Source organism: Nerophis lumbriciformis, linkage group LG19 (genome assembly GCF_033978685.3).
Source record: "Nerophis lumbriciformis linkage group LG19, RoL_Nlum_v2.1, whole genome shotgun sequence".
In the NCBI taxonomy this organism is placed as follows: Eukaryota; Metazoa; Chordata; class Actinopteri; order Syngnathiformes; family Syngnathidae; genus Nerophis; species Nerophis lumbriciformis.
Genome location: NC_084566.2, coordinates 38624969 through 38651616, shown reverse-complemented (window position 1 = coordinate 38651616; position 26648 = coordinate 38624969). Strand labels below are relative to the sequence as shown.

The following is a 26648-nucleotide window of genomic DNA, read 5'->3' as shown; positions in this document are numbered from 1 at the left end:
ACTAGTTCTTAGGGGTGTAACGGTACGTGTATTTGTATTGAACCGTTTCGGTACGAGGGGTTCGGTTCGGTTTGGAGGTGTACCGAACGAGTTTCCACACGAACATATTAAGCTAAGCCATACCTGCCAACTTTTGAAATCAGAAAAACCTAGTAGCCAGGGTCCACAGGCCCCGGTAGGTCCAGGACAAAGGACTGGTGGGGGGTTCAGGCTTCGCCCCCCGACGCAAAATGATTATTAGCATTCAGACAGGTTAAAATGTTGCTAAAACCATCACTTTTCTATCAGTCACAGTGACTTTTCAAAACCAAAATATTACAGCAAAAATCATATGGGTTGATTGACATGTTTATTCTGTAAGCTAACTTCAATAGTTTGAAATTATTTTGACAGTTAATGCCAGTTATCCTGTCAACCTTTCACAAGACTTCAATTTGTTAATTGAAAGTATAAACAGTATAAACACTTTTTACAGTAAACAAATGGTAAAACAGTACTAAACAATTCCATTAAAAAAAAAATTGGTGTCATTATTAACTTTCTGTCCAAGCTTGTATAATCTACTGCCTTGTTCAATTGTAAAAAATATTCTGTGCCTAAAATTCACATTTCTATCACAATTATCATACTGTAAACATGGTAAGCTAACTTCATTAAAATTAATAGTCCTGTCAATAGCATGGAATTACAATTCAAATGTAGTTTTTTTGTAAGCCTTTCAAAAGAATTCAAAATATGAAAAATTAATGAAAATTAATTTAAGCCATCAGACACTTGAAAAGTGGCACATCACATCTCTAATGTAATCATTTGAACTTTTCAACAGAAATAGCACTGCAAAAATATTAAGGACATACTTCTGTATTTTGGCAGTTATGCTGTCAACATTTAACAAGATTTCTTCAACTTGGACTTGAAAGCATTAATAGTATAAACACTTTTAACAGTACTAAACAATTCCAATAGATAACATTGGTGTCATTACCTTTTTGTGGCTAAAATCCGAAAAACGTTGAAAGTTTTCCACTTGTATCGCTAGCAACGGCATTAGACTTGTGTTTTTTTGTCCCAACGTGGTCTTTTACATCGCTAATTCCTCCGTGTCCGATCGAAAAATCTTGTCTGCACAAGGTGCAATTCGCGTAGTTTTCACCCTTTTTGGAACGGATAATTATTCCCGGATAGGCTTTTGAATATTCTTCACGGAATGACTGCAGTTTTCTTTTCGGTTTAAGACTCGTTTGCGATTTTTCTCCGGCTGATTCCATGATCGTTCGCTCGTTTGGAAACAATGGCAACAGGTGCCTCGTGCTTGGCCTCGCGCATTTAAAAAAAAATTTTTTTTTAATTAATGAAAAACCGTATTTTTTATCACTGCAACCGTAACCCGGAATAGGTTGATGAAAACCGTACTAATTACGGGAAAACCGGAGTAGTTGGCAGGTATGCTAAGCTAAAGTCTTAACAAGCTGCTCCGCTTCCTTCTGCCTGTCTCTGTCAGAACTCTACACAGCACCCAGCATTGTCCCACCCACACAACCATCTGATTGGTTACATACAGAGCGGTAACAGCCAATCGGTAGTGCGTATTCAGAGCGCATGTAGTCAGCACGTTTAGCAGGTAAGCATCAGGCAGCGGACTCTCCCCAAATGATAATAAACCTCCCAGTCAACTACTAGTAACTTCACTATGAGCCCGTTGACCTTCTAGAAATATAAACTGCAGCTCAGCTCGCTTGCAGTCCTGGCTTGAGGTGAAGGCTAATTCGCTTTTAGCGTAACGTTAGCTCATTTTGTGGTGTGTGTGTGTGTGTGTGTGTGTGTGTGTGTGTGTGTGTGTTACGGACAGCAAAGCCTTGTCTGTCTGTTATTTCACTTTACCTTTTTCTGTGTTGATTGAACTGTGTTGAAGCAGCAAAAATTGACATTATGTTAAATGAAGAGTTTCTGTCTCTGATAATTGATATAATAATGTAACTGCATCATAAAGCCTACATGAACTCCATGGTGTTCAGGGATAAATAGTCTCTCCTATTGCTATTGTACTATTTTTTCAGCTATAGTTACATTAATCATTAGTAATGGAGCAGCCTAGTTTTGAATGGCAGGGTCCCTGCTATCACATGTTGATAAAAATACAACATTTACATAATAAAAATCAACTACAGGCTTCCCAAATGCTGTAATAAATTAAGCATGGTGAGTTGACTTGAAACTGTTTAATGTTGCACTTTTTATATGTCGAAGAAAGTTTTTGTCATTTTATTTAATCTGAGCAACAATTTGAGGCAGTTTAATGTGGATTAACGTGGGCAGAATTATTATAGTGTTCCCAATGTTAAAAAGATAAAGCCATTGTTTACCATCCATCCATCCATCTTCTTCCGCTTATCCGAGGTCGGGTCGCGGGGGCAGCAGCCTAAGCAGGGAAGCCCAGACTTCCCTCTCCCCAGCCACTTCGTCCAGCTCTTCCTGTGGGACCCAGAGGCGTTCCAAGGCCAGCCGGGAGACATAGTCTTCCCAACGTGTCCTGGGTCTTCCCCGCGGCCTCCTACCGGTCGGACGTGCCCTAAACACCTCCCTAGGGAGGCGTTCGGGTGGCATCCTGATCAGATGCCCGAACCACCTCATCTGGCTCCTCTCGATGTGGAGGAGCAGCGGCTTTACTTTGAGCTCCTCCCGGATGGCAGAGCTTCTCACCCTATCTCTAAGGGAGAGCCCAGCCACCCGGCGGAGGAAACTCATTTCGGCCGCTTGTACCCGTGATCTTGTCCTTTCGGTCATAACCCAAAGCTCATGACCATAGGTGAGGATGGGAACGTAGATCGCCCGGTAAATTGAGAGCTTTGCCTTCCGGCTCAGCTCCTTCTTCACCACAACGGATCGATACAGCGTCCGCATTACTGAAGACGCCGCACCGATCCGCCTGTCAATCTCACGATCCACTCTTCCCTCACTCGTGAACAAGACTCCGAGGTACTTGAACTCCTCCACTTGGGGCAAGATCTCCTCCCCAACCCGGAGATGGCACTCCACCCTTTTCCGGGCGAGAACCATGGACTCGGACTTGGAGGTGCTGATTCTCATCCCAGTCGCTTCACACTCAGCTGCAAACCGATCCAGCGAGAGCTGAAGATCCTGGCCAGATGAAGCCATTAGGACCACATCATCTGCAAAAAGCAGAGACCTAATCCTGCAGCCACCAAACCAGATCCCCTCAACGCCTTGACTGCACCTAGAAATTCTGTCCATAAAAGTTATGAACAGAATCGGTCACAAAGGGCAGCCTTGGCGGAGTCCAACCCTCACTGGAAACGTGTCCGACTTACTACCGGCAATGCGGACCAAGCTCTGGCACTGATCATACAGGGAGCGGACTGCCACAATCAGACAGTCCGATACCCCATACTCTCTGAGCACTCCCCACAGGACTTCCCGAGGGACACGGTCGAATGCCTTCTCCAAGTCCACAAAACACATGTAGACTGGTTGGGCAAACTCCCATGCACCCTCAAGGACCCTGCCGAGAGTATAGAGCTGGTCCACAGTTCCACGACCAGGACGAAAACCACACTGTTCCTCCTGAATCCGAGGTTCGACTATCCGGCGTAGCCTCCTCTCCAGTACACCTGAATAGACCTTACCGGGAAGGCTGAGGAGTGTGATCCCACGATAGTTAGAACACACCCTCCGGTTCCCCTTCTTAAAGAGAGGAACCACCACCCCCGGTCTGCCAATCCAGTGGTACCGCCCCCGATGTCCATTGTTTACAAATTTGGTAAATAAATAACCAAAAAATGTATATTTTGTTGTTTTCTTACTGTACCGAAAATGAACCGAACCGTGACCTCTAAACCGAGGTACGTACCGAACCAAAATTTTTGTCTACCGTTACACCCCTAATTGAGACACATCACATCCATAAAGAGTCACTTCTGCCTTAAGGGGACCTTGAAAATCTAAATGTTGTATCGTAGGGCCTCTGCGCTTGGTGACATTTGATGCGACAGATTCACAACAGTTTAATGTCACAGGCGCCCTCCACAATTATAACAAATTACTCAAGTCCCAAAGTAATATTTTCCCGCGCCAACTGGGCTAAAAACAACTGTCCAGAAGGGGATTACAGCTTCCAAAACAACAATTTATTTGCTACACGAGCAATAATGATCGTCAATAGGCAGGCACATTTCTCTTGCTGCCTGGAATAATTAAACACACCAGGATTGCTCATGTCCTTGACCAAGTAACACTGGCAATAATATGAGCTTGGACAAGAGTCTATGCCCAAACGTTGCTGGAAAAAGCAGAAAAACACTCTTCAGAGAGAGTGGAGCGCAAACATTAAACAGGTGGAAAAACATGTCCAAGACTAAGCCCTGTTGCATAAGGGTGCAAGCAAAGGTGTTTGAGCAGCACCCACATGCGAGATTCTTTTGAGGGACTTGGACTGCTTGGCACTTAAATGTGGGCCATTATTGTTATTCTACAGCGAAAAGTCGGAGCAAAGTGGCTAGCGAAACGGCCTCCATTATCTTGTTTGAGCACCTCCGCGCAACACGAGTGAACAACGTAATGTGAGGGAACGTTGATAGCCTAACTGGGAGAGTGTTGCGTCACATTAAAAGTAGAGGTGAAGCTGCACCAAAATAGAAGTACTTTAGCAAACCCGAGCACACGACGCCGCGCCAACATTGCAACACTGCTAACTTAAGCCAAAGCTGCGATTCATCATTTAACGCTGACGTAAACAATAAATTATTTTTGTTTTGCTCAGTGACCGCAACTGGCTTTTATCTTGGCCAAATATGATGAAACAACATGATACAGTGTGATGGAGGAGATACAAAAAAGAAGTTGGAGGCCACCATTTGACATGTTAATTTAAAAAAAAGCTACTGTGACCATTAGGGGTGTAACGCATACTTGCCAACCTTGAGACCTCCGATTTCGGGAGGTGTGGGGGGTGGGGGGCGTGGTCGGGACGGGGGCGTGGTTGAGGGGGGGCGTGGTTAAAAGGGGAGGAGTATATTGACAGCTTGAATTCACCAAGTCAAGTATTTCATACATATATATATACACAGGTAAAAGCCAGCAAATTAGAATATTTTGAAAAACTTGATTTATTTCAGTAATTGCATTCAAAAGCTGTAACTTGTACATTATATTTATTCATTGCACACAGACTGATGCATTCAAATGTTTATTTCATTTAATTTTGATGATTTGAAGTGGCAACAAATGAAAAATCCAAAATTCCGTGTGTCACAAAATTAGAATATTACTTAAGGCTAATACAAAAAAGGGATTTTTAGAAATGTTGGCCAACTGAAAAGTATGAAAATGAAAAATATGAGCATGTACAATACTCAATACTTGGTTGGAGCTCCTTTTGCCTCAATTACTGCGTTAATGCGGCGTGGCATGGAGTCGATGAGTTTCTGGCACTGCTCAGGTGTTATGAGAGCCCAGGTTGCTCTGATAGTGGCCTTCAACTCTTCTGCGTTTTTGGGTCTGGCATTCTGCATCTTCCTTTTCACAATACCCCACAGAATTTCTATGGGGCTAAGGTCAGGGGAGTTGGCGGGCCAATTTAGAACAGAAATACCATGGTCCGTAAACCAGGCACGGGTAGATTTTGCGCTGTGTGCAGGCGCCAAGTCCTGTTGGAACTTGAAATCTCCATCTCCATAGAGCAGGTCAGCAGCAGGAAGCATGAAGTGCTCTAAAACTTGCTGGTAGACGGCTGCGTTGACCCTGGATCTCAGGAAACAGAGTGGACCGACACCAGCAGATGACATGGCACCCCAAACCATCACTGATGGTGGAAACTTTACACTAGACTTCAGGCAACGTGGATCCTGTGCCTCTCCTGTCTTCCTCCAGACTCTGGGACCTCGATTTCCAAAGGAAATGCAAAATTTGCATGGTTGGGTGATGGTTTGGGGTGCCATGTCATCTGCTGGTGTCGGTCCACTCTGTTTCCTGAGATCCAGGGTCAACGCAGCCGTCTACCAGCAAGTTTTAGAGCACTTCATGCTTCCTGCTGCTGACCTGCTCTATGGAGATGGAGATTTCAAGTTCCAACAGGACTTGGCGCCTGCACACAGCGCAAAATCTACCCGTGCCTGATATACGGACCATGGTATTTCTGTTCTAAATTGGCCCGCCAACTCCCCTGACCTTAGCCCCATAGAAAATCTGTGGGGTATTGTGAAAAGGAAGATGCAGAATGCCAGACCCAAAAATGCAGAAGAGTTGAAGGCCACTATCAGAGCAACCTGGGCTCTCATAACACCTGAGCAGTGCCAGAAACTCATCGACTCCATGCCACGCCGCATTAACGCAGTAATTGAGGCAAAAGGAGCTCCAACCAAGTATTGAGTATTGTACATGCTCATATTTTTCATTTTCATACTTTTCAGTTGGCCAACATTTCTAAAAATCCCTTTTTTGTATTAGCCTTAAGTAATATTCTAATTTTGTGACACACGGAATTTTGGATTTTCATTTGTTGCCACTTCAAATCATCAAAATTAAATGAAATAAACATTTGAATGCATCAGTCTGTGTGCAATGAATAAATATAATGTACAAGTTACACCTTTTGAATGCAATTACTGAAATAAATCAAGTTTTTCAAAATATTCTAATTTACTGGCTTTTACCTGTATATATATATATATATATATATATATATATATATATATGTAATAAAATATATATATAGCTAGAATTCACTGAAAGTCAAGTATTTCTTATATATATATATATATATATATATATATATATATATATATATCTTAACCACGCCCCCAACCACGCACCCCGCCCCCCACCCCCACCAACCACCTCCCGAAATCGGAGGTCTCAAGGTTGGCAAGTATGCCGAAACGGTTCAATACAAATACACGTACCGTTACACCCGTAGTGACCATATTTGTTAACTAGGATGTCTCAGAGTCGTGTGCACGCCTGCGCCAAGGCAGAGGTGTCGACAAATATAGATAAGACATTGTCGCATTTGTTTGTTTGTCTATGTGTTCCTTTTAGCTGCAACAATTCATCGATTAATTCGATTAGAAAAAAGCATTTTTTTTAAAAGCATTGTATTTTGTTGCTTCGATGATTTGTTTAATAAGTAAGATACGAGGACATTGTGCAGTGCGCTTATTGGTGATCTGGCTAGAGCTGCCCGGTGATGTGGCCTATTTGTGTGGGAAGGGGGTGGTACTAGTGGAGTGCGGGTTGAGAGAGAGGGCTCCGAAAAACACCGAAAAAAGTGGCAAGACAGCAAAGAGCTCAGAGAAGATGAGAGGTTACGATGATTTAAAACTGAGAAATACAGACATCGTGATGAAATGTTTGCACTATCAAACAGGCATCTGGCATTTCTCAATACTGGTACTACAGCGATGATACAATACCATAAATCACCCCGCATATTTAAGAGCAGCAAACACCGTCTTACATATTTGACTTGCATAACAAATGATTTATTCAAACACATGTGAGGCCATGTTAGCATCTTAATGCTAGCAAGTTGTCCATGATCAAACAGCCCTGCTCTGATTACACCCTTTCAAATGTTTCCAGTATGAGTTAAATTGTGAATACATTGTAACTTAATTTATCATACTTCATCAGTCTTTTTGTTAAGTTTGGTTCTTTATCTATTACCTGGTTAATGTTCCTCTGGCTACACAGTTTTTTTGTTTGTTTTTCTAACTTTTTTTGTTTTTTAAATGTACCGTATTTTCCGCACTATAAGGCGCACCTAAAAACCACAAATTTTCTCAAAAGCTGACAGTGCGCCTTATAACCCGGTGCGCTTTATATATGGATAAATATTAAGATTCATTTTCATAAAGTTTCGGTCTCGTAACTACGGTAAACAGCTGCCATCTTTTTTCCCGGTAGAACAGGAAGCGCTTCTTCTTCTACGCAAGCAAATCAAATCAAATCAACTTTATTTATAGAGCACATTTAAAATTTACCACAGGGGTAGCCAAAGTGCTGTACAATGAGCAGGTTAAAAGATAAAACGAGTACCGAGCAAACACAACACAACACAAACAGAACACGATAAAAAATAAATAATTAAAATAGAATTAATAAAAACATAAAAACATAAAAACAGGATCACAGCAGGTGTATTATGGGGCGCCATTGCAGGATGGATATCACTCAGTGTTAAAAGCCATGGAATAAAAGTATGTTTTTAAGAGAGATTTAAAAACAGGAAGAGAGGAGGCTTGTCTAACACTCAGGGGTAGGTCGTTCCAGAGCTTGGGAGCAGCAACGGCGAAAGCTCTGTCACCTCTAAGCTTCAGCCTTGTGTCAGGGACCGTCAACAGCAGCTGATCGGCTGATCTTAAGGATCGGGTGGGGCAGTAAGGCTGAAGGAGGTCGGAGAGAGCAACCGCCAAGGTAAGCACCCGCCCCCATAGAACAGGAAGCGCTTCTTCTTCTACTGTAAGCAACCACCCGCCCGCGTAGAAGAAGAAAAAGCGCGCGGATATTACCGTACTTCATTTCCTTTGTGTGTTTACATCTGTAAAGACCACAAAATGGCTCCTACTAAGCGACCGGGATCCGGTTCATGAAAAGACGCAATCTCTCCATCCGCACACGGATTACTATTTCACAGCAACTGATATTCCTGTGAACCGCACTGTAGATACAACGGGAGCACGTACGGTGAATATTCGCACCACAGGGAATGAGAAGTCATCCTTCACTGTGGTTCTAGCTTGCCATGCTAATGGCCAGAAACTTCCACCCATGGTGATATTCAAAAGGAAGACCTTGCCAAAAGAGACCTTTCCAGCCGGCGTCATCATAAAAGCTAACTCGAAGGGATGGATGAAGAAAAGATGAGCGAGTGGTTAAGGTAAGTTTAAGTTTACGCGAAGAGGCCGGGTGGCTTTTTTCACGCAGCTTCGTCCATGTTGATATACGATTCCTTGCGCGCCCACATCACGCTGGTTTTAATATATTATTAAAGTTTGACTGACCTATTTGACTGTTTTTTTGACATTCCTTTAGCGCAGTTAGATGCGGCTTACAACACGGGGCGGCTTATAGGTGGACAAAGTTTTGAAATATGCCGTTCATTGAAGGCGCGGCTTATAACCCAGGGCGCCTTATGGTGCGGAAAATACGGTAAGTAATATGTAATGATGCTCCCATTGGAAAAGTGCAATTTCAATGTTATGTGCATTTTTAAGAAGAAAGAAAAAGGTCAATAGAAAAATCCGTATTCATTTCAACTATCTTCCATAAAAGTCACATGGAGGCTAGAAATGTTTTTTTAATTAAATTACTTGAACAAATCAATTGAGATTACTTACAGCCCTAGTCCCATTATTAGGAAGCTACTTCGTGGTTTAGCACAGTGTTTTTCAACCACTACTAGAGTGCCGTGAGATACAGTCTGGTGTGCCGTAGGAGATTATCTAATTTCACCTATCTGGGTTAAAAATATTTTTTGCAAACCAGTAATTGAGTGTCGGTGCTGTCTAGAGCTCGGCAGAGTAACCGTGTAATACTCTTCCATATCAGTAGGTGGCAGCATGTAGCTAATTGCTTTGTAGATGTCGGAAACAGCGGGAGGCAGTGTGCAGGTAAAAAAGGTGTCAAATGCTTAAACCAAAAATAAACAAAAGGTTAGTGCCCCTAAGAAAAGGCATTGAACGCTTAGGGAAGGCTATGCGGAACAAAACTAAAACTGAACTGGCTACAAAGTAAACAAAAACAGTATGCTGGACGACAGCAAAGACTTACTGTGGAGCAAAGACGATGTACATCCGAACATGACATGACAATCAACAATGTTCCCACAAAGAAGGATAAAAACAACTGAAATATTCTTGATTGCTAACACAAAGTAGATGCGGGAAATATCGCTCAAAGGAAGACATGATACTGCTACAGGAAAATACCAAAAAAAAACAAAAAGCCACCAAAATAGGAGTGCAAGACAAGAACTACACACAGGGAAACAGCAAAAAACTCCAAATAAGTCAGGGTGTGACAGGTGGTGACAGTACACCTACTTTGAAACAAGAGCTATATTGATGCATGCTTGGTTATGCTTTAAAGTCATATCCAACAATTGCAACGACTCTTTACTGTCAACTGAGTTTCGTTTTTTAATGATGTCTGCTGGTGGTGTGCCTCCGCATTTTTTCAACGCAAAAAATGTGCTTTGGCTCAAAAAAGGTTGAAAAACACTGGTTTAACCCATCGAAGCCCACACTGACTCAAATGATCTATATGTACCTTTATCCAGATTTTCACCAAAAAAAATGATTGTAAATGTGTTTAAAAATACATGATATCCTACAAGAAGAACATCAAAGTTAATGATGCCCTAAGATTCTCGCACAGTACTACAACTTGATTTATTTATTAATTGTTTTTAAAAAAACATGCTTGACTATCCAAGTACCGTAGCGGAGGTTTTGAAAGAAAGGAAATAAAGAGGACCTCGTGTCACCACTTCCGCTCTTAGCGCCTTCAAAATAAGAGCTCATGGCATATACTGTATAACAGCTTATAACAGGAACTTTAACATCACAAAGAGGCAAGCCCATAAAAATAGGTTACAGTATATTTGTCGTTTTTTTATGTTTTCTGAATAAATCATGTGATAATGTTCATCAGTCAACTCATTGGTGTGAATTTTCAATCTATCAAGATAAAAAAATTATATCAAAATCAAATTACCGTATTTTCCGCACTATTAGCCGCACCTAAAAACCACAAATTTACTCAAAAGCTGACAGTGCGGCTTTTAACCCGGTGCGCTTTATATATGGATTAATATTACGATTCATTTTCATAAAGTTTCGATCTCGCAACTTCGGTAAACAGCCGCCGTCTTTTTTCCCGGTAGAACAGGAAGCGCTTCTTCTTCTACGCAAGCAACCGCCAAGGTAAGCACCCGCCCCCATAGAACAGGAAGCGCTTCTTCTTCTACTGTAAGCAACCACCCGCCCGCGTAGAAGAAGAAAAAGCGCGCGGATATACCGTACGTTTCATTTCCTTTGTGTGTTTACATCTGTAAAGACCACAAAATGGCTCCTACTAAGCGTCAGGGATCCGGTTCATGAAAAGACGCAATCTCTCCATCCGCACACGGATTACTATTTCACAGCAACTGATATTCCTGTGAACCGCACTGTGGATACAACGGGAGCACGTACGGTGAATATTCGCACCACAGGGAATGAGAAGTCATCCTTCACTGTGGTTCTAGCTTGCCATGCTAATGGCCAGAAACTTCCACCCATGGTGATATTCAAAAGGAAGACCTTGCCAAAAGAGACCTTTCCAGCCGGCGTCATCATAAAAGCTAACTCGAAGGGATGGATGAAGAAAAGATGAGCGAGTGGTTAAGGTAAGTTTAAGTTTACGCGAAGAGGCCGGGTGGCTTTTTTCACGCAGCTCTGTCCATGTTGATATACGTATGTTTGTGATTGCACATTTGCGTACATTTTGGGAGTGAACAGAGTTGTTAGAACGCTGGTTTTTAATATATTATTAAAGTTTGACTGACCTATCTGACTGTTTTTTTGACATTCCTTTAGCGCAGTTAGATGCGGCTTACAACGCCGGGCGGCTTATAGGTGGACAAAGTTTTGAAATATGCCGTTCATTGAAGGCGCGGCTTTTAACCCAGGGCGCCTTATGGTGCGGAAAATACGGTACCGTATTTTTCTGAGTATAAGTCGCACCGGCCGAAAAATGCATAATAAAGAAGGAAAAAAACATATAAGCCACACTGGTATAAGTCGCATTTTTGGGGGAAATGTATTTGATAAAAGCCAACAGCAAGAATAGACATTTGAAAGGCAATTTAAAATAAATAAAGAATAGTGAACAACAGGCTGAATGAGTGTACGTTATATGAGGCATAAATAACCAACTGGTATGTTAACGTAACATATTATGGTAAGAGTCATTCAAATAACTATAACATATAGAACATGCTATACGTTTACCAAACAATCTGTCACTCCTAATCGATAAATCCCATGAAATCTTATACGTCTACTCCGGGGGTTGGCAACCCGCGGCTCCGGAGCCGCATGCGGCTCTTTGATCACTCTGATGCGGCTCAGCAGCTTACTTGCTGAACCCCCCAATTTTCCCGTGAGACTTCCGGATTTCAATGCCTCTCGCAGAAAACTCCCGGGATTAATATTCACCGATTTTCACCCTTATAGCTATAATAAGGGCGTGCCATGATGGTACAACATTTGGCGCTCTCTACAATCTGTATTAACAGCGTGCCAGCCCAACACTTTTTATACAATATACATCTTCTGCTTGCACACGTACGTGACAGCAAGGCATACTTGGTCAACAGCCACACAGGTTTAAGGCTGAAACGACGCGTCGACGTAGTCGACGTCATCGGTTACGTAAATACGTCGACGCCGTTTTTGTGCGTCGGCGCGTCGCATATTTACGTCACACTACTGTCATGGCAGAGCGCAAAGCAGACGATGCGAGCGAGGGGAAAAAAGCACGCCAAAAGTCGTCAAAAGTGTGGGAGTATTTCAATAAACGGCCTAATAATGTTGTTGTATGCACACTGTGTCGAGCGGAAATGGCCTATCATAGCAGCACAACGGCTATGAACGAACATTTGAAAAGAAAACCCCCGACAGCGTTCTTGCCATCACCATCAACAAGTCAATCGTCCGCGTGCGTATACGTTGTCATTATTACACAAAAACATGAATGTGTCATTTGTATCTGCGTTGTAAATTCATAAACTAAAGCACCGTTTCGCTCTGAGAGGCGCGTTTGGCGTGCCTGTTCAGTGTTTACAAAGACGCGCTCCTCTTTAACGCTGTGGAGAGGCGGCGGCGGCGGCGGCGGCGGCGAGCGAGCGGCGAGGCGGGGCGCGCCGGGAGCGACGCCGCAATCGTGCCCAGGTGCGCGATCCGCGCAGTTGGAAGAGAAAAGACTTTGTGTAAAATTAAAAGATTGTAAACCTGGCAAAGCCGTCTGGCGTTCAGTCTGTCGGTCCTGAAAGAACTCCACGGCACAAGACGTGTCACAAACGCTAACGTTAATTAGTTGTGCAAATACCTTTTACAACATTAACAGTTACATATACTATGTACAAACCAACAATTAACTTTCACTTTAATCATACTATCATTGTTGTGTTATTAAGCAAAATAAGCAATACTTTTACTTTTGTTGAAATGTTTACACTGTACACTTTTTTGTATTGGATGTTTAGCTTTATTTTTGCACATTTTAGCAAATAAGCAATACTTTTACTTTTGTTGAAATGTTTACACTTGTTACAGAATATTTCCGTTTTGCACTTTTTTGTATTGGATGTTTATCTTTATTTTTGCACATTTTAAAGCAAAATAAGCAATACTTTTACTTTTGAAATGCTTATACTATTCCAGAATATTAAGATTTGCACTGGATGTTTACTTTTATATTTGCACATTAAAAAGCAAATAAGCTACTTTTAATTTTGTTAAATGTTAAAAGTTTTAAATGTTTACATTGTTACAGAATATTTTGTCATGTTGTTGTCAATGTTGACTGAGTGGCCATACTTTTTTTTTTTGTAAATAAAAGCCATGCCTTTTGAAAAAACTGGCCTACATTTATTTTTTCATCTTCATTTTAAATAAAAAAAATAATCGGTAAAAGGAAAAATAATCTATAGATTAATCGGGAAAAAAATAATCTATAGATTAACCGATTAATCGAAAAAATAATCTATAGATTAATCGATAGAAAAATAATCGTTAGCTGCAGCCTTACATTCAATTAAAACCCGCGTGCCGCACCGGGTTCCAAATTTCATATAAAGGTGTGGGCAGCGTGTCTGAGACCCCTGGTTTATACATAGCACAAAGCAACAAAAAAAAACTTTGTATGCAGTGTAATTTCATTTAAAATTTCAAAAAAATTTTGCGGCTCCCATTGTTTTCTATAATTTGCGAAACTGGTCAAAATGGCTCTTTGACTGGTAAAGGTTGCCGACCCCTGGTCTAGTCTCTTACGTGAATGAGATCAATAATATTATTTGATATTTTACGCTAATGTGTTAATCATTTCACACATAAGTCGCTCCTGAGTATACAGGTAAAAGCCAGTAAATTAGAATATTTTGAAAAACTTGATTTATTTCAGTAATTGCATTCAAAAGGTGTAACTTGTACATTATATTTATTCATTGCACACAGACTGATGCATTCGAATGTTTATTTCATTTAATTTTGATGATTTGAAGTGGCAACAAATGAAAATCCAAAATTCCGTGTGTCACAAAATTAGAATATTACTTAAGGCTAATACAAAAAAGGGATTTTTAGAAATGTTGGCCAACTGAAAAGTATGAAAATGAAAAATATGAGCATGTACAATACTCAATACTTGGTTGGAGCTCCTTTTGCCTCAATTACTGCGTTAATGCGGCGTGGCATGGAGTCGATGAGTTTCTGGCACTGCTCAGGTGTTATGAGAGCCCAGGTTGCTCTGATAGTGGCCTTCAACTCTTCTGCGTTTTTGGGTCTGGCATTCTGCATCTTCCTTTTCACAATACCCCACAGATTTTCTATGGGGCTAAGGTCAGGGGAGTTGGCGGGCCAATTTAGAACAGAAATACCATGGTCTGTAAACCAGGCACGGGTAGATTTTGCGCTGTGTGCAGGCGCCAAGTCCTGTTGGAACTTGAAATCTCCATCTCCATAGAGCAGGTCAGCAGCAGGAAGCATGAAGTGCTCTAAAACTTGCTGGTAGACGGCTGTGTTGACCCTGGATCTCAGGAAACAGAGTGGACCGACACCAGCAGATGACATGGCACCCCAAACCATCACCCAACCATGCACATTTTGCATTTCCTTTGGAAATCGAGGTCCCAGAGTCTGGAGGAAGACAGGAGAGGCACAGGATCCACGTTGCCTGAAGTCTAGTGTAAAGTTTCCACCATCAGTGATGGTTTGGGGTGCCATGTCATCTGCTGGTGTCGGTCCACTCTGTTTCCTGAGATCCACGGTCAACGCAGCCGTCTACCAGCAAGTTTTAGAGCACTTCATGCTTCCTGCTGCTGACCTGCTCTATGGAGATGGAGATTTCAAGTTCCAACAGGACTTGGCGCCTGCACACAGCGCAAAATCTACCCGTGCCTGGTTTACGGACCATGGTATTTCTGTTCTAAATTGGCCCGCCAACTCCCCTGACCTTAGCCCCATAGAAAATCTGTGGGGTATTGTGAAAAGGAAGATGCAGAATGCCAGACCCAAAAACGCAGAAGAGTTGAAGGCCACTATCAGAGCAACCTGGGCTCTCATAACACCTGAGCAGTGCCAGAAACTCATCGACTCCATGCCACGCCGCATTAACGCAGTAATTGAGGCAAAAGGAGCTCCAACCAAGTATTGAGTATTGTACATGCTCATATTTTTCATTTTCATACTTTTCAGTTGGCCAACATTTCTAAAAATCCCTTTTTTGTATTAGCCTTAAGTAATATTCTAATTTTGTGACACACGGAATTTTGGATTTTCATTTGTTGCCACTTCAAATCATCAAAATTAAATGAAATAAACATTTGAATGCATCAGTCTGTGTGCAATGAATAAATATAATGTACAAGTTACACCTTTTGAATGCAATTACTGAAATAAATCAAGTTTTTCAAAATATTCTAATTTACTGGCTTTTACCTGTAAGTCGCACCCCTCGGCCAAACTATGACTGCGACTTATAGTCCGAAAAATACGGTAGTAATATTTTTGGAGGAAGTCAGTTTAAAAACTATAGTGATGCTTGTTATACTCTTAAAGAGAGAAATTAGGAATGGAGTTTAGACGTGATAAAAGATGGACAACTCCATTTCTACAAGTGTAAGACTTACTTCTTTGACAGTGCTTCTGCGTCCAGCATCGTTCGCTGAAGTGCCCGTTGATGGTCGTCGTCTGGCAGGTGGTCTTCCCCACGGATGCCCCCGGGCACACATCTCCGCACTCTCTTTCGTTCTTGTTGGCCACAATGTAGTTGTCCTCCACAGAGTCCAGGATCTTGGACCAATCCAGCGTGGACAAGTAGCAAAGGTCCCGGTTCTTCTCGATCCGCACGGCCCCCCTGGTGATGTTCATTAAGCTTTGGAGGCCGATCTCTCGCAGCTGCAGCATCTCGAATACCACCAGGGCATAGTTGAAGAACAGGTTGTTGCCTCGGATGACCGTCAGGTTGGGGAAGAGGTCACTGAGACTCTCCAGGCCGTACACTCGGAAGAGCAGCAGGTAGTCGGTCACCACGGTCAGCTTGGGGAAGGTGAGGCCTCGGAAGTCTTCGGGCTTGGTCCCAAACATGAGTAGGATCTTTAGGTGACCTTCGATCACCGTGCAGTTAGTCAGCGAGTTGAGGTTGGTCGCATTGTTGCGGATGTCCTTGCTTGGGCAAACTGAATACAAACAGAGGAGAACAAGATCATTAGAAATACTAAGTAAGTAAGTACATTTTATTTATAAAGCACTTTTCACAGATAAAATCAAAGCACTGTACAAAACATAGGTGAAGTAAAACAACAATTCAATTTAAAACAAGGGCAAACATCATAAAAAGTGATAGTGAAAAGGTGCATTAACTAAAAGCTTTACTAAAAAGAGAAGTTTTCAAATCTTTCTTAAAAGTTTCAACACAGTCAAGATCACGGAGGGATTGGTGAAAATTGTTCCAGAGTCTAGGAGCTATAGCCTGGAATGCCAGGTGTCCACGGGTTTTAAAACAAGTTTTTAGGATCTTTAGAACAGTGTTTTTCAACCTTTTTTGAGCCAAGGCACATTTTTTGCGTTGAAAAAATGCAGAGGCACACCACCAGCAGAAATCATTAAAAAAACGAAACTCAGTTGACAGTAAAAAGTCGCAGTTTGTTGCAATTGTTGGATATGGATGTAAATCCATAACCAAGCATGCATCAATATAGCTCTTGTCTCAAAGTAGGTGTACTGTCACCACCTGTCACATCACTCCCTGACTTAATTTTGTTTTTTGCTGTTTTCCTGTGTAGTGTTTTACTTCTGGTCTTGCGCTCCTATTTTGGTGGCTTTTTCTCTTTTTTTGGTATTTTCCTGTAGCAGTTTCATGTCTTCCTTTGAGCGATATTTGCCGCATCTACTTTGTTTTAGCAATCAGTTGTTTTTATCCTTCTTTGTGGGGACATTGTTGATTGTCATGTCATGTTCGGATGTACTTTGTGGACGCCGTCTTTGCTCCACAGTAAGTCTTTGCTGTCGTCCAGCATTCTGTTTTTGTTTACTTTGTAGCCAGTTCAGTTTTAGTTTTGTTCTGCATAGCCTTCCCTAAGCTTCAATGCCTTTTCTTAGGGGCACTCACCTTTTGTTTATTTTTTGGTTCAAGCATTAGACACCTTTTTACCTGCACACTGCCTCCTGCTGTTTTCGACATCTACAAAGCAATTAGCAACTACAAGCTTAAATAATAAGGACATGATTAATGACAGGTGCGTGAGTCCGAATGTGAAACAGGTGAAACTAATGGTCGTCATGGTGACAAGGCAAGGGAGTGAAAACAGGAACTAAAAAGAGTCCAAAAACCAAACAGAACATAGCCAAACAAAAACAGGATCAAAAGACATGACACAATTAGCTACCAGCTGCCACTTACTGATATGGAAGAGTATTACACGGTTACTCTGCCGAGCCCCAGACAGCACCAACACTCAACAACAACAACACATCATTTGCAGACTATAATTACTGGTTTGCAAAAAATATTTTAACCCAAATTGGTGAAATTAGATAATCTCCCACAGCACACCAGACTGTGTCTCAGGGCAAAGTGGTTGAAAAACACTGCTTTAGAAGACCCTGGCCTGAAGGCCAGAGGCTGCGCCCTGAAGAGTAGGGGCATAGCAAGTCAGTGATGTACTGAAGGGCCCCCCCATGCAACGCACGGAATGTCAGAACTAAAATTTTTAACTCAATGCGGAATTTTACAGGAAGCCAATGAAGACTGGATAAAATGGGGGTGATATGGGCTGTTCTGGGTGCACCGGTCAAAGGTCTGGCAGCCGCATTTTGTACAGTCTGAAATCTCTTTAGCGTTGACTTGTTGAAAAGAGTGAAAAGAGAATTGCAATGGTCAATGCGAGACGAAATGAACGCGTGAATGATCATTTCGAGATCCAATTCTGACAACAAATTTCTCACTTTAGAAATATTTCTGAGATGATAAAAAACGAGTTTTTGTTCAGTTGACCCTCCAAAAACATGGACTGATCAAACACAACCCCAAGGTTTCTGAGATGATGCACCCAGAGCACCAAGGGCGTTCTTGATCAGGGGGATCTTTTTATTGAGAGCAATTATCACCGTTTTGTTTGAATTTATCTTGACGAAATTTGAGGACAACCAGTTTTTAATACAGGATACGCACTCCAAGAACTCAGATAACAAGTAAAACTCTGAATCATTGAAGGAGCATAACAGTTGAATATCATCTGCATAGAAATGATAAGAAACTAAGCTGTACGTGATGGTGTAAAAAATATATTTTGATGATTGAAAGCGTACTTGGCGTTGCTATGGGCACTATGGTATGAGCTCAGGCATTAATGTTACATTTATTTTGTGTCTGTGTGGATTACATCTACTGAAAGGGACTGATGCCTTGGGTAAGACGTCTGGCCTGTAGCGACGAAAAAGTCAGACATTGTCACAGAGGAGGGTAAAATAATAGATCTCTTGGTAATTAGAGGAGATATTTCACAGCAAAATATGTGTCCATTTCTCTGGCTGTGATGAAGAGCAGACAATCTTTGTTGACATGTTGTTTAGCAACCACATTTCTGGCCCTAAGGCTCTGTCTGATGTGGAGCGCTGCCACCGCCGAGCATAGCTGCACTCGTCCTCGGTTTTGGCCCCAAGATGATTTGTGGAGTTACCTCTGTGACTTCAGACTGTTAAACGCATTAGCTCCCGCGCTGCCAACACTTAACCGCAAGGAACCTGTCAGTGACGTTTGGAGCGGGGAACCTTATTTTGCACGGTGGCGTTTATGATGTGCAGACATGCCACATAATGGATTTGGTGACACCAAGGTTTGTAGAAGCTACCATACGACAAGGCACACACCTGTACCGTACTGTTGTCTGAAAAACAACTGGTCCAATGAGGGCTATCAAATCAAATGTATGTCAAAGCAACAGAGGTCACATAGACACATTACAGCAGTGTTTTTCAACCTTTTTTGAGCAAAGGCACATTTTTTTCATTGAGAAAATCCAAAGGCACACCACGAGCAGAAATCATAAAAAAATTTGAACTCGATATTGACAGTAAAAAGTCAACCATGCATCACTATACTTGACTATACTGACTTTTTTGGAGTTTTTTGGTGTCTTCCTGTGTGTAGTGTTTTAGTTCTTGTCTCGCGCTCCTATTTTGGTGGCTTTTCCTGTTTTGTCGGTATTTTCCTGTAGCATGTCTTCCTTGAGCACTATTCCCCGCACCTACTTTGTTTTAGCAATCAAGGCTATTTAAGTTGTCGCTATCCTTCTTTGCGGGGACATTGTTGATTGTCATGTCATGTTCGGATGTACTTTTGTGGACACCGTCTGGTCCACACGCTGTAAGTCTTTGCTGTCGTCCAGCATTCTGTTTTTGTTTACTTTGCAACCAGTTCAGTTTTAGTTTCGTTTTTGCATAGCCATCCATAAGCTTCAATGCTAATTCTTAGCGGCACTCGCCTTTTGTTTATTTTTGGTTTAAACATTAGATCATACTTGCCAACCCTCCCGGATTTTCCGGGAGACTCCCGAAATTCAGCGCCTCTCCCGAAAACCTCCCGGGACAAATTTTCTCCCGAAAATCTCCCGAAATTCAGGCGGACTCAGGTCCTCCACAATATAAAAAAGCGTACCTGCCCAATCACGTTATAACTGTAGAATGATGGAGGGCGAGTTCTTGGTTTCTTATGTGGGTTTATTGTTAGGCAGTTTCATTAACGTCCTCCCAGCGTGGCAACAACACACAACAACAGCAGTCACTTTTTTGTTTACCGTAAAGCAGTTCGTCTGCCGTAAACAGCAATGTTGTGACACTCTTAAACAGGACAATACTGCCATCTAGTGCATTTGATGAAAGCACTTTTGTGCGTGCCACACATCAATGCTCAGAGAGGGTGTTCAGCATGGTTCGAAAAATAGCGACAGAGAATAGAACAAGGATGGACAATTCAACCCTTAACTCAACAATGAGTAGATGAGTGTTAAGTGTGTGTATACGTGTAAATAAATGAACACTGAAATTCAAGTATTTCTTTTATTTATATATATATATATATATATATATATATATATATATATATATATGAAATACTTGACTTAGTATTTCTTATATATATATATATATATATATATATATATATATATATATATATATATATATATATATATATATATATATATATATAAAATAAAATAAATATATATATAAAGCTAGATATCACTGAACGTCAAGTATTTCCTATATATATATATATATATATATATATATATATATATATATATATATATATATATATATATATATATATATATATATATATATATAGGAAATACTTGACTTGGTGAATTCTAGCTGTAAATATACTCCTCCCCTTTTAGCCACGCCCCCAACCACGCCCCCGTCCAACCCCGACCACGCCCACCCCCACCTCCCGAAATCGGAGGTCTCAAGGTTGGCAAGTATGCATTAGATACCTTTTGACCCGCACGCTGTCGTCCGCATATTGTTATCAGACAAACCATGTTCCCGACATCTACAAAGCAATTAGCTACTTGCTGCCACCTATTGATATGGAAGAGTGTTACACGGTTACTCTGCCGAGCTCTAAACAGCACCGACACATTTGCAGATTATTATTACTGGTTTACAAAACAATATGTTTAACCCAAATAGGTAAAATTACATCATCTCCCACGGCACACCAGACTGTATCTCACGGCACACTAGTGTGCTGCGGCACATTGGTTGAAAAACACTGCATTACAGTATGGCAGTGCAACAAATAGGGGGTAACCAATATATTTCGTCATATTTCTTGGCTAAGCCTTTCGATTAATTCGAGGAGTGCTGCCATCTAGTTGGAGGTGTGTACCGTTTGAGGCCGGGAACTCCTGAATAAAATGGGGGGCGCGGGGGCTGTACCTCAGAGCATGGTAGGAGACTGTAACTGAGTGTGCAGCTCCATATGTTATCCACATGAGCAAAATTGAAATCTGTCTCTGCTTGATCCCTTGCTTCTTGTTCTGTTTAATCAATAGTTTGGTGCTTAAACCTGACACCAGGCTTAAGACATTTACCTTGTTGTGATGTAAGGTTTGGGACAGGTGTGCTGCTGGTGTGGCCACAGTGTGCACGTCTGATTTTGCCCACATGCGCTCCACTGAATGCTCGGAGTTACTACGTTTGCTCACACATATTAAAAGTTAGAGTAAGCATTGGACATGACTATGTATTTGTTTGTGTAAGCCAACACTTGTACTTCTGAACTGCAGAATACACTGCTCGATGTTGCTGGTTTTAAATCCCAAAAGGTTGAACCCAGATGGGCTAGAAATGTTTCACACAGTCCACGCGCTCTACAAAATACTAGGGGTGAAACGGTACGTGTATTTGTATTGAACCGTTTCGGTACGGGGGTTTCGGTTCGGTTCGGATGTGTACCGAATGAGTTTCCACACGGACATATTAAGTAGCGTAATGCACGTTGTGTAAACAATGTACACCGAGGCACAACACACGGCATGCTAGCAGCTAACGGGCTACGATAGACTGACCATACGTCCTCTTTTCACCGGACATGTCCTCTTTTGCGGAGCTGTCAGGGCGGAGTTTCTTAAATGCCTCAATTGTCCGGCATTTTGAGTTAGGGTTGCGTGTATTTTCAATGTACGTTCAGGGTTAAGAAGGGGTTAAAAACAAAACAAATTGTGCGCGCAGCAGCATTGGTGAGGGAGGGGCAGAGACAGAGAGAGCAAGAGAGTTATGATAAACGCGCATGCGTCGCCAGGCTCTGCTTTTTATCCATAGATTTATCACATTTAACTTTTTATTATCTATAGCAGGGGTGTCAAAAGTGTGCCCCGGAGGCCATTTGCGGCCCACAGTTAATGTTTTAAAGGCCCACGGCACATTCTAAAAATACTATTAAAATAAACAAAAACATAATAAAAGTGAAATAAAAAAGCTTAAAGGTTAAATGTAATTTAGAAAAAGTTGCAATGTTGACTACGGCAAGAAATCTGCGTTCAAAGAACTCCGGCTTATTAGTGATTCCCAGAGCCCAAAAAAAGTCTGCGGGCTATAGAGCGTTTTCTATTCGGGCTCCAGTACTATGGAATGCCCTCCCGGTAACAGTTAGAGATGCTACCTCAGTAGAAGCATTTAAGTCCCATCTTAAAACTCATTTGTATACTCTAGCCTTTAAATAGCCCCCCTGTTAGACCAGTTGATCTGCCGTTTCTTTTCTTCTCTCCTCTGCTCCCCTCTATCCCTTGTGGAGGGGGGGTGGGCACAGGTCCGGTGGCCATGGATGAAGTGCTGGCTGTCCAGAGTCGGGACCCGGGGTGGACCGCTCGCCTGTGCATTGGCTGGGAACATCTCTGCGCTGCTGACCCGTCTCCGCTCGGGATGGTGTCCTGCTGGCCCCACTATGGACTGGACTCTTACTATTATGTTGGATCCACTATGGACTGGACTCTCACAATATTATGTCAGACCCACTCGACATCCATTGCTTTCGGTCTCCCCTAGAGGGGGGAGGGTTACCCACATATGCGGTCCTCTCCAAGGTTTCTCATAGTCATTCACATCGACGTCCCACTGGGGTGAGTTTTTCCTTGCCCTTATGTGGGCTTTGTACCGAGGATGTCGTTGTGGCTTGTGCAGCCCTTTGAGACACTTGTGATTTAGGGCTATATAAATAAACATTGATTGATTGATGATTGATAATAAAACAAAGCTGTTTTTTTTTTTCTTTCAAACTGTCATTGCTCAAAACATAATATTGAATCAAAATCAATGTTATTATGAATTATTGACCTATCCAAGGTTCCCATTACTTCACATCAAATATTCCACTAAGAACGGTGGCAGAGGGGTTAGTGCATCTGCCTCACAATACGAAGGTCCTGAGTAGTCTTGGGTTCAATCCCGGGCTCGGGATCTTTCTGTGTGGAGTTTGCATGTTCTCCCCGTGACTGCGTGGGTTCCCTCCGGGTACTCCGGCTTCCTCCCACTTCCAAAAACATGCACCTGGGGATAGGTTGATTGGCAACACTAAATTGGCCCTAGTGTGTGGATGTGAGTGTGAATGTTGTCTGTCTATCTGTGTTGGCCCTGCGATGAGGTGGCGACTTGTCCAGGGTGTACCCCGCCTTCCGCCCGATTGTAGCTGAGATAGGCTCCAGCACCCCCCGCGACCCCAAAGGGAATAAGCGGTAGAAAATGGATGGATGGATGGAAAAATATTTTTGGTGGAAGATTTTTCAAATTTGGTAAATAAATAACCCAAAAATGTATATTTTGTTGTTTTCTCACTGTACCGAAAATGAACCGAACCGTGACCTCTAAACCGAGGTACGTACCGAACCGGAATTTTTGTGTACCGTTACACCCCTACAAAATACCCATTGTAACTTTGGGGTGTTTTTCTAAATTCCCACAAAATGGGCTACACACTTTTAGGGGACTGACAAGAACAGGTGGGTCCAATTTGAGCAATATTGGTTGAAAAAAAATGCCGCCATTATGCCAGGTACACTTGGCAACCGGTTATAAAACTTTGAGGGTATCTGTATTACATGTCAGACACAGCATTAATGACAGGTGTTTAAGGGGGCCAACGTGGCCGACTTGCAGTTGATAAAATCAATCTTCTGATAAATTGCTTATGCAAGCACCAAAACAAGAATTGGCCAATCGCCCACTGAGAGTAAATGTACTACGCCCGGCTAGTCAATCTGGCAAAACACATACGTACGTAAACAAACCCACGCATGCACACGCTCTCACACATACACACACAGTTTTTCTCATAATATATGATAAACCAAAGGCATGATCCATCTTACTTCTTAATATAAATGAATTTCTCCTTAAGAGATTCCTCTAAGTAAAGCTTTTTGGGTGTTTTCCTTTGCAGGTGCAACATGGGAAATTGTAGGCCTAATTTATGCAGTTCACACGCACTATGTGCAGCTGCAGGCACGCTGCCTGGAGAGAGACTGTATATGTTTACCAAACAACCCGGCGGCCAGTGGGGGACATCAAGTCAACTGGTGAGGAAGAATGACGGCTAAAGCGTGAACCTCTTTTTATGGTCTTGAGTTGCATAAGACAAGCAGCAATCATGAAGTAAACAAACTGTGCCCTTTTAGGAATATGTATTTCTTTCTCATTCTTATCTTACTTTTCTAATAATGTTGTATTGAATTAATTTGCTGGTGGTAATGATATGATATGGTTATAATAACAGATGAATTCAATTACCGTATTTTCCGCACTATTAGCTGCACCTAAAAACCACAAATTTTCTCAAAAGCTGACAGTACGCCTTATAACCCGGTGCGCTTTATATATGGATAAATATTAAGATTCATTTTCATAAAGTTTCGGTCTCGCAACTTCGGTAAACAGCCGGCATCTTTTTTCCCGGTAGAACAGGAAGCGCTTCTTCTTCTACGCAAGCAACCGCCAAGGTAAGCACCCGCCCCCATAGAACAGGAAGCGCTTCTTCTTCTACTGTAAGCAACCACCCGCCCGCGTAGAAGAAGAAAAAGCGCGCGGATATTACCGTACGTTTCATTTCCTGTTTACATCTGTAAAGACCACAAAATGGCTCCTACTAAGCGACAAGGATCCGGTTCATGAAAAGACGCAATCTCTCCATCCGCACACGGATTACTATTTCACAGCAACTGATATTCCTGTGAACCGCACTGTGGATACAACGGGAGCACGTACGGTGAATATTCGCACCACAGGGAATGAGAAGTCATCCTTCACTGTGGTTCTAGCTTGCAATGCTAATGGCCAGAAACTTCCACCCATGGTGATATTCAAAAGGAAGACCTTGCCAAAAGAGACCTTTCCAGCCGGCGTCATCATAAAAGCTAACTCGAAGGGATGGATGAAGAAAAGATGAGCGAGTGGTTAAGGTAAGTTTAAGTTTACGCGAAGAGGCCGGGTGGCTTTTTTCACGCAGCTCTGTCCATGTTGATATACGTATGTTTGTGATTGCACATTTGCGTACATTTTGGGAGTGAACAGAGTTGTTAGAACGCTGGTTTTTAATATATTATTAAAGTTTGACTGACCTATCTGACTGTTTTTTTGACATTCCTTTAGCGCAGTTAGATGCGGCTTACAACACCGGGCGGCTTATAGGTGGACAAAGTTTTGAAATATGCCGTTCATTGAAGGCGCGGCTTATAACCCAGGGCGCCTTATGGTGCGGAAAATACGGTATGTTGAAAAAAGAGTGACATAATTTGTGACTTTCTTCTGGACGCAACAACAATTGTATTTAAATGAAAAGTGCGTAACACATAATATCTATTATTATTCATTATTTCTGGCGGGCACTGTGTTCTACGCTGAAATCACTGTAAAAACACCTCTGTCACCTATTCCTCTGAATATAGAACAATTACTCGGAGAGACACTAAGAAAGAGCACAACTCGTAGGTTCAATGTGCACAATTGAATATCTTAGTTGCTCAGACATCCATCCATCCATCCATCCATCCATCCATCCATCCATCCATCCATCTTCAACCGCTTATCCGGAATCAAGTCGCGGGGACAACAGCTCCAGCAGAGACCCCCAGACTTCCCTCTCCAGAGCAACATTAGCAACTTCCTCCTGGGGAATCCCGAAGCATTCCCAGGCCAGAGAGGAGATGTAATCCCCCCATCTGGTCCTTGGCCTGCCACGGGGTCTCCTCCCAGTGGGACGTGCAACGAGGACCTCCCTAGGGAGACTCTGGTGAGGCATCCGCTAGGGATGTCCCGATCCGATATTTGGATCGGATCGGCCGCCGATATTTGCAAAAAAAATGCGTATCGGCAAGGCATGGGAAAATGCCGATCCAGATCCAGTTAAAAAAACAACTCCGCTCCGTGTTTTCCAACGCACCGATTTAAATAATACATTGCACTTTTCTGCTGCTCCCTAATTTCCGTTCCGTATTTTCCAGCACACCTTCAACACATCCACAGGTCTGTGGATTCTCACGCAGTTACTTTTAGCTACTGGCATTACACGACAGGCTCTTCTCACTCTTTTCTGTGTCTCCCTCTCACAGACAGCAAGCGCACCTTCTTACACACGTCACATACTGTCACGTCATACGTCACATACTGTCACGTCATACGTCACATACTGTCACGTCATACGTCACATACTGTCACGTCATACGTCACATACGTATACGTCCTCCCCGAGCAGAGAGGTAGCAGCATGGCTAACGTTAGCTGTGATGCTAGCGCAGCCGTGTGACCAACGTTCTCTCTAAGGTGCGCGCTTGTGCAATTGCGCACTGCTCAAGCGTCCTCTGCGCATAGCAA

General features: G+C 42.3%; 1 protein-coding gene across 1 annotated transcript in view; it reads right to left on the bottom strand.

Annotated features, from left to right (window-relative positions):
* insra (insulin receptor a) overlaps positions 1 to 26648 on the bottom strand; it is a 190385-nt gene that overhangs the window by 135316 nt on the left and 28421 nt on the right. Inside the window, exon 2 of the mRNA XM_061978791.2 lies at positions 15908 to 16456. Within this exon, the coding sequence (XP_061834775.1) occupies positions 15908 to 16456 (549 nt within the window). The remainder of the gene's footprint in view (positions 1 to 15907; positions 16457 to 26648) is intronic.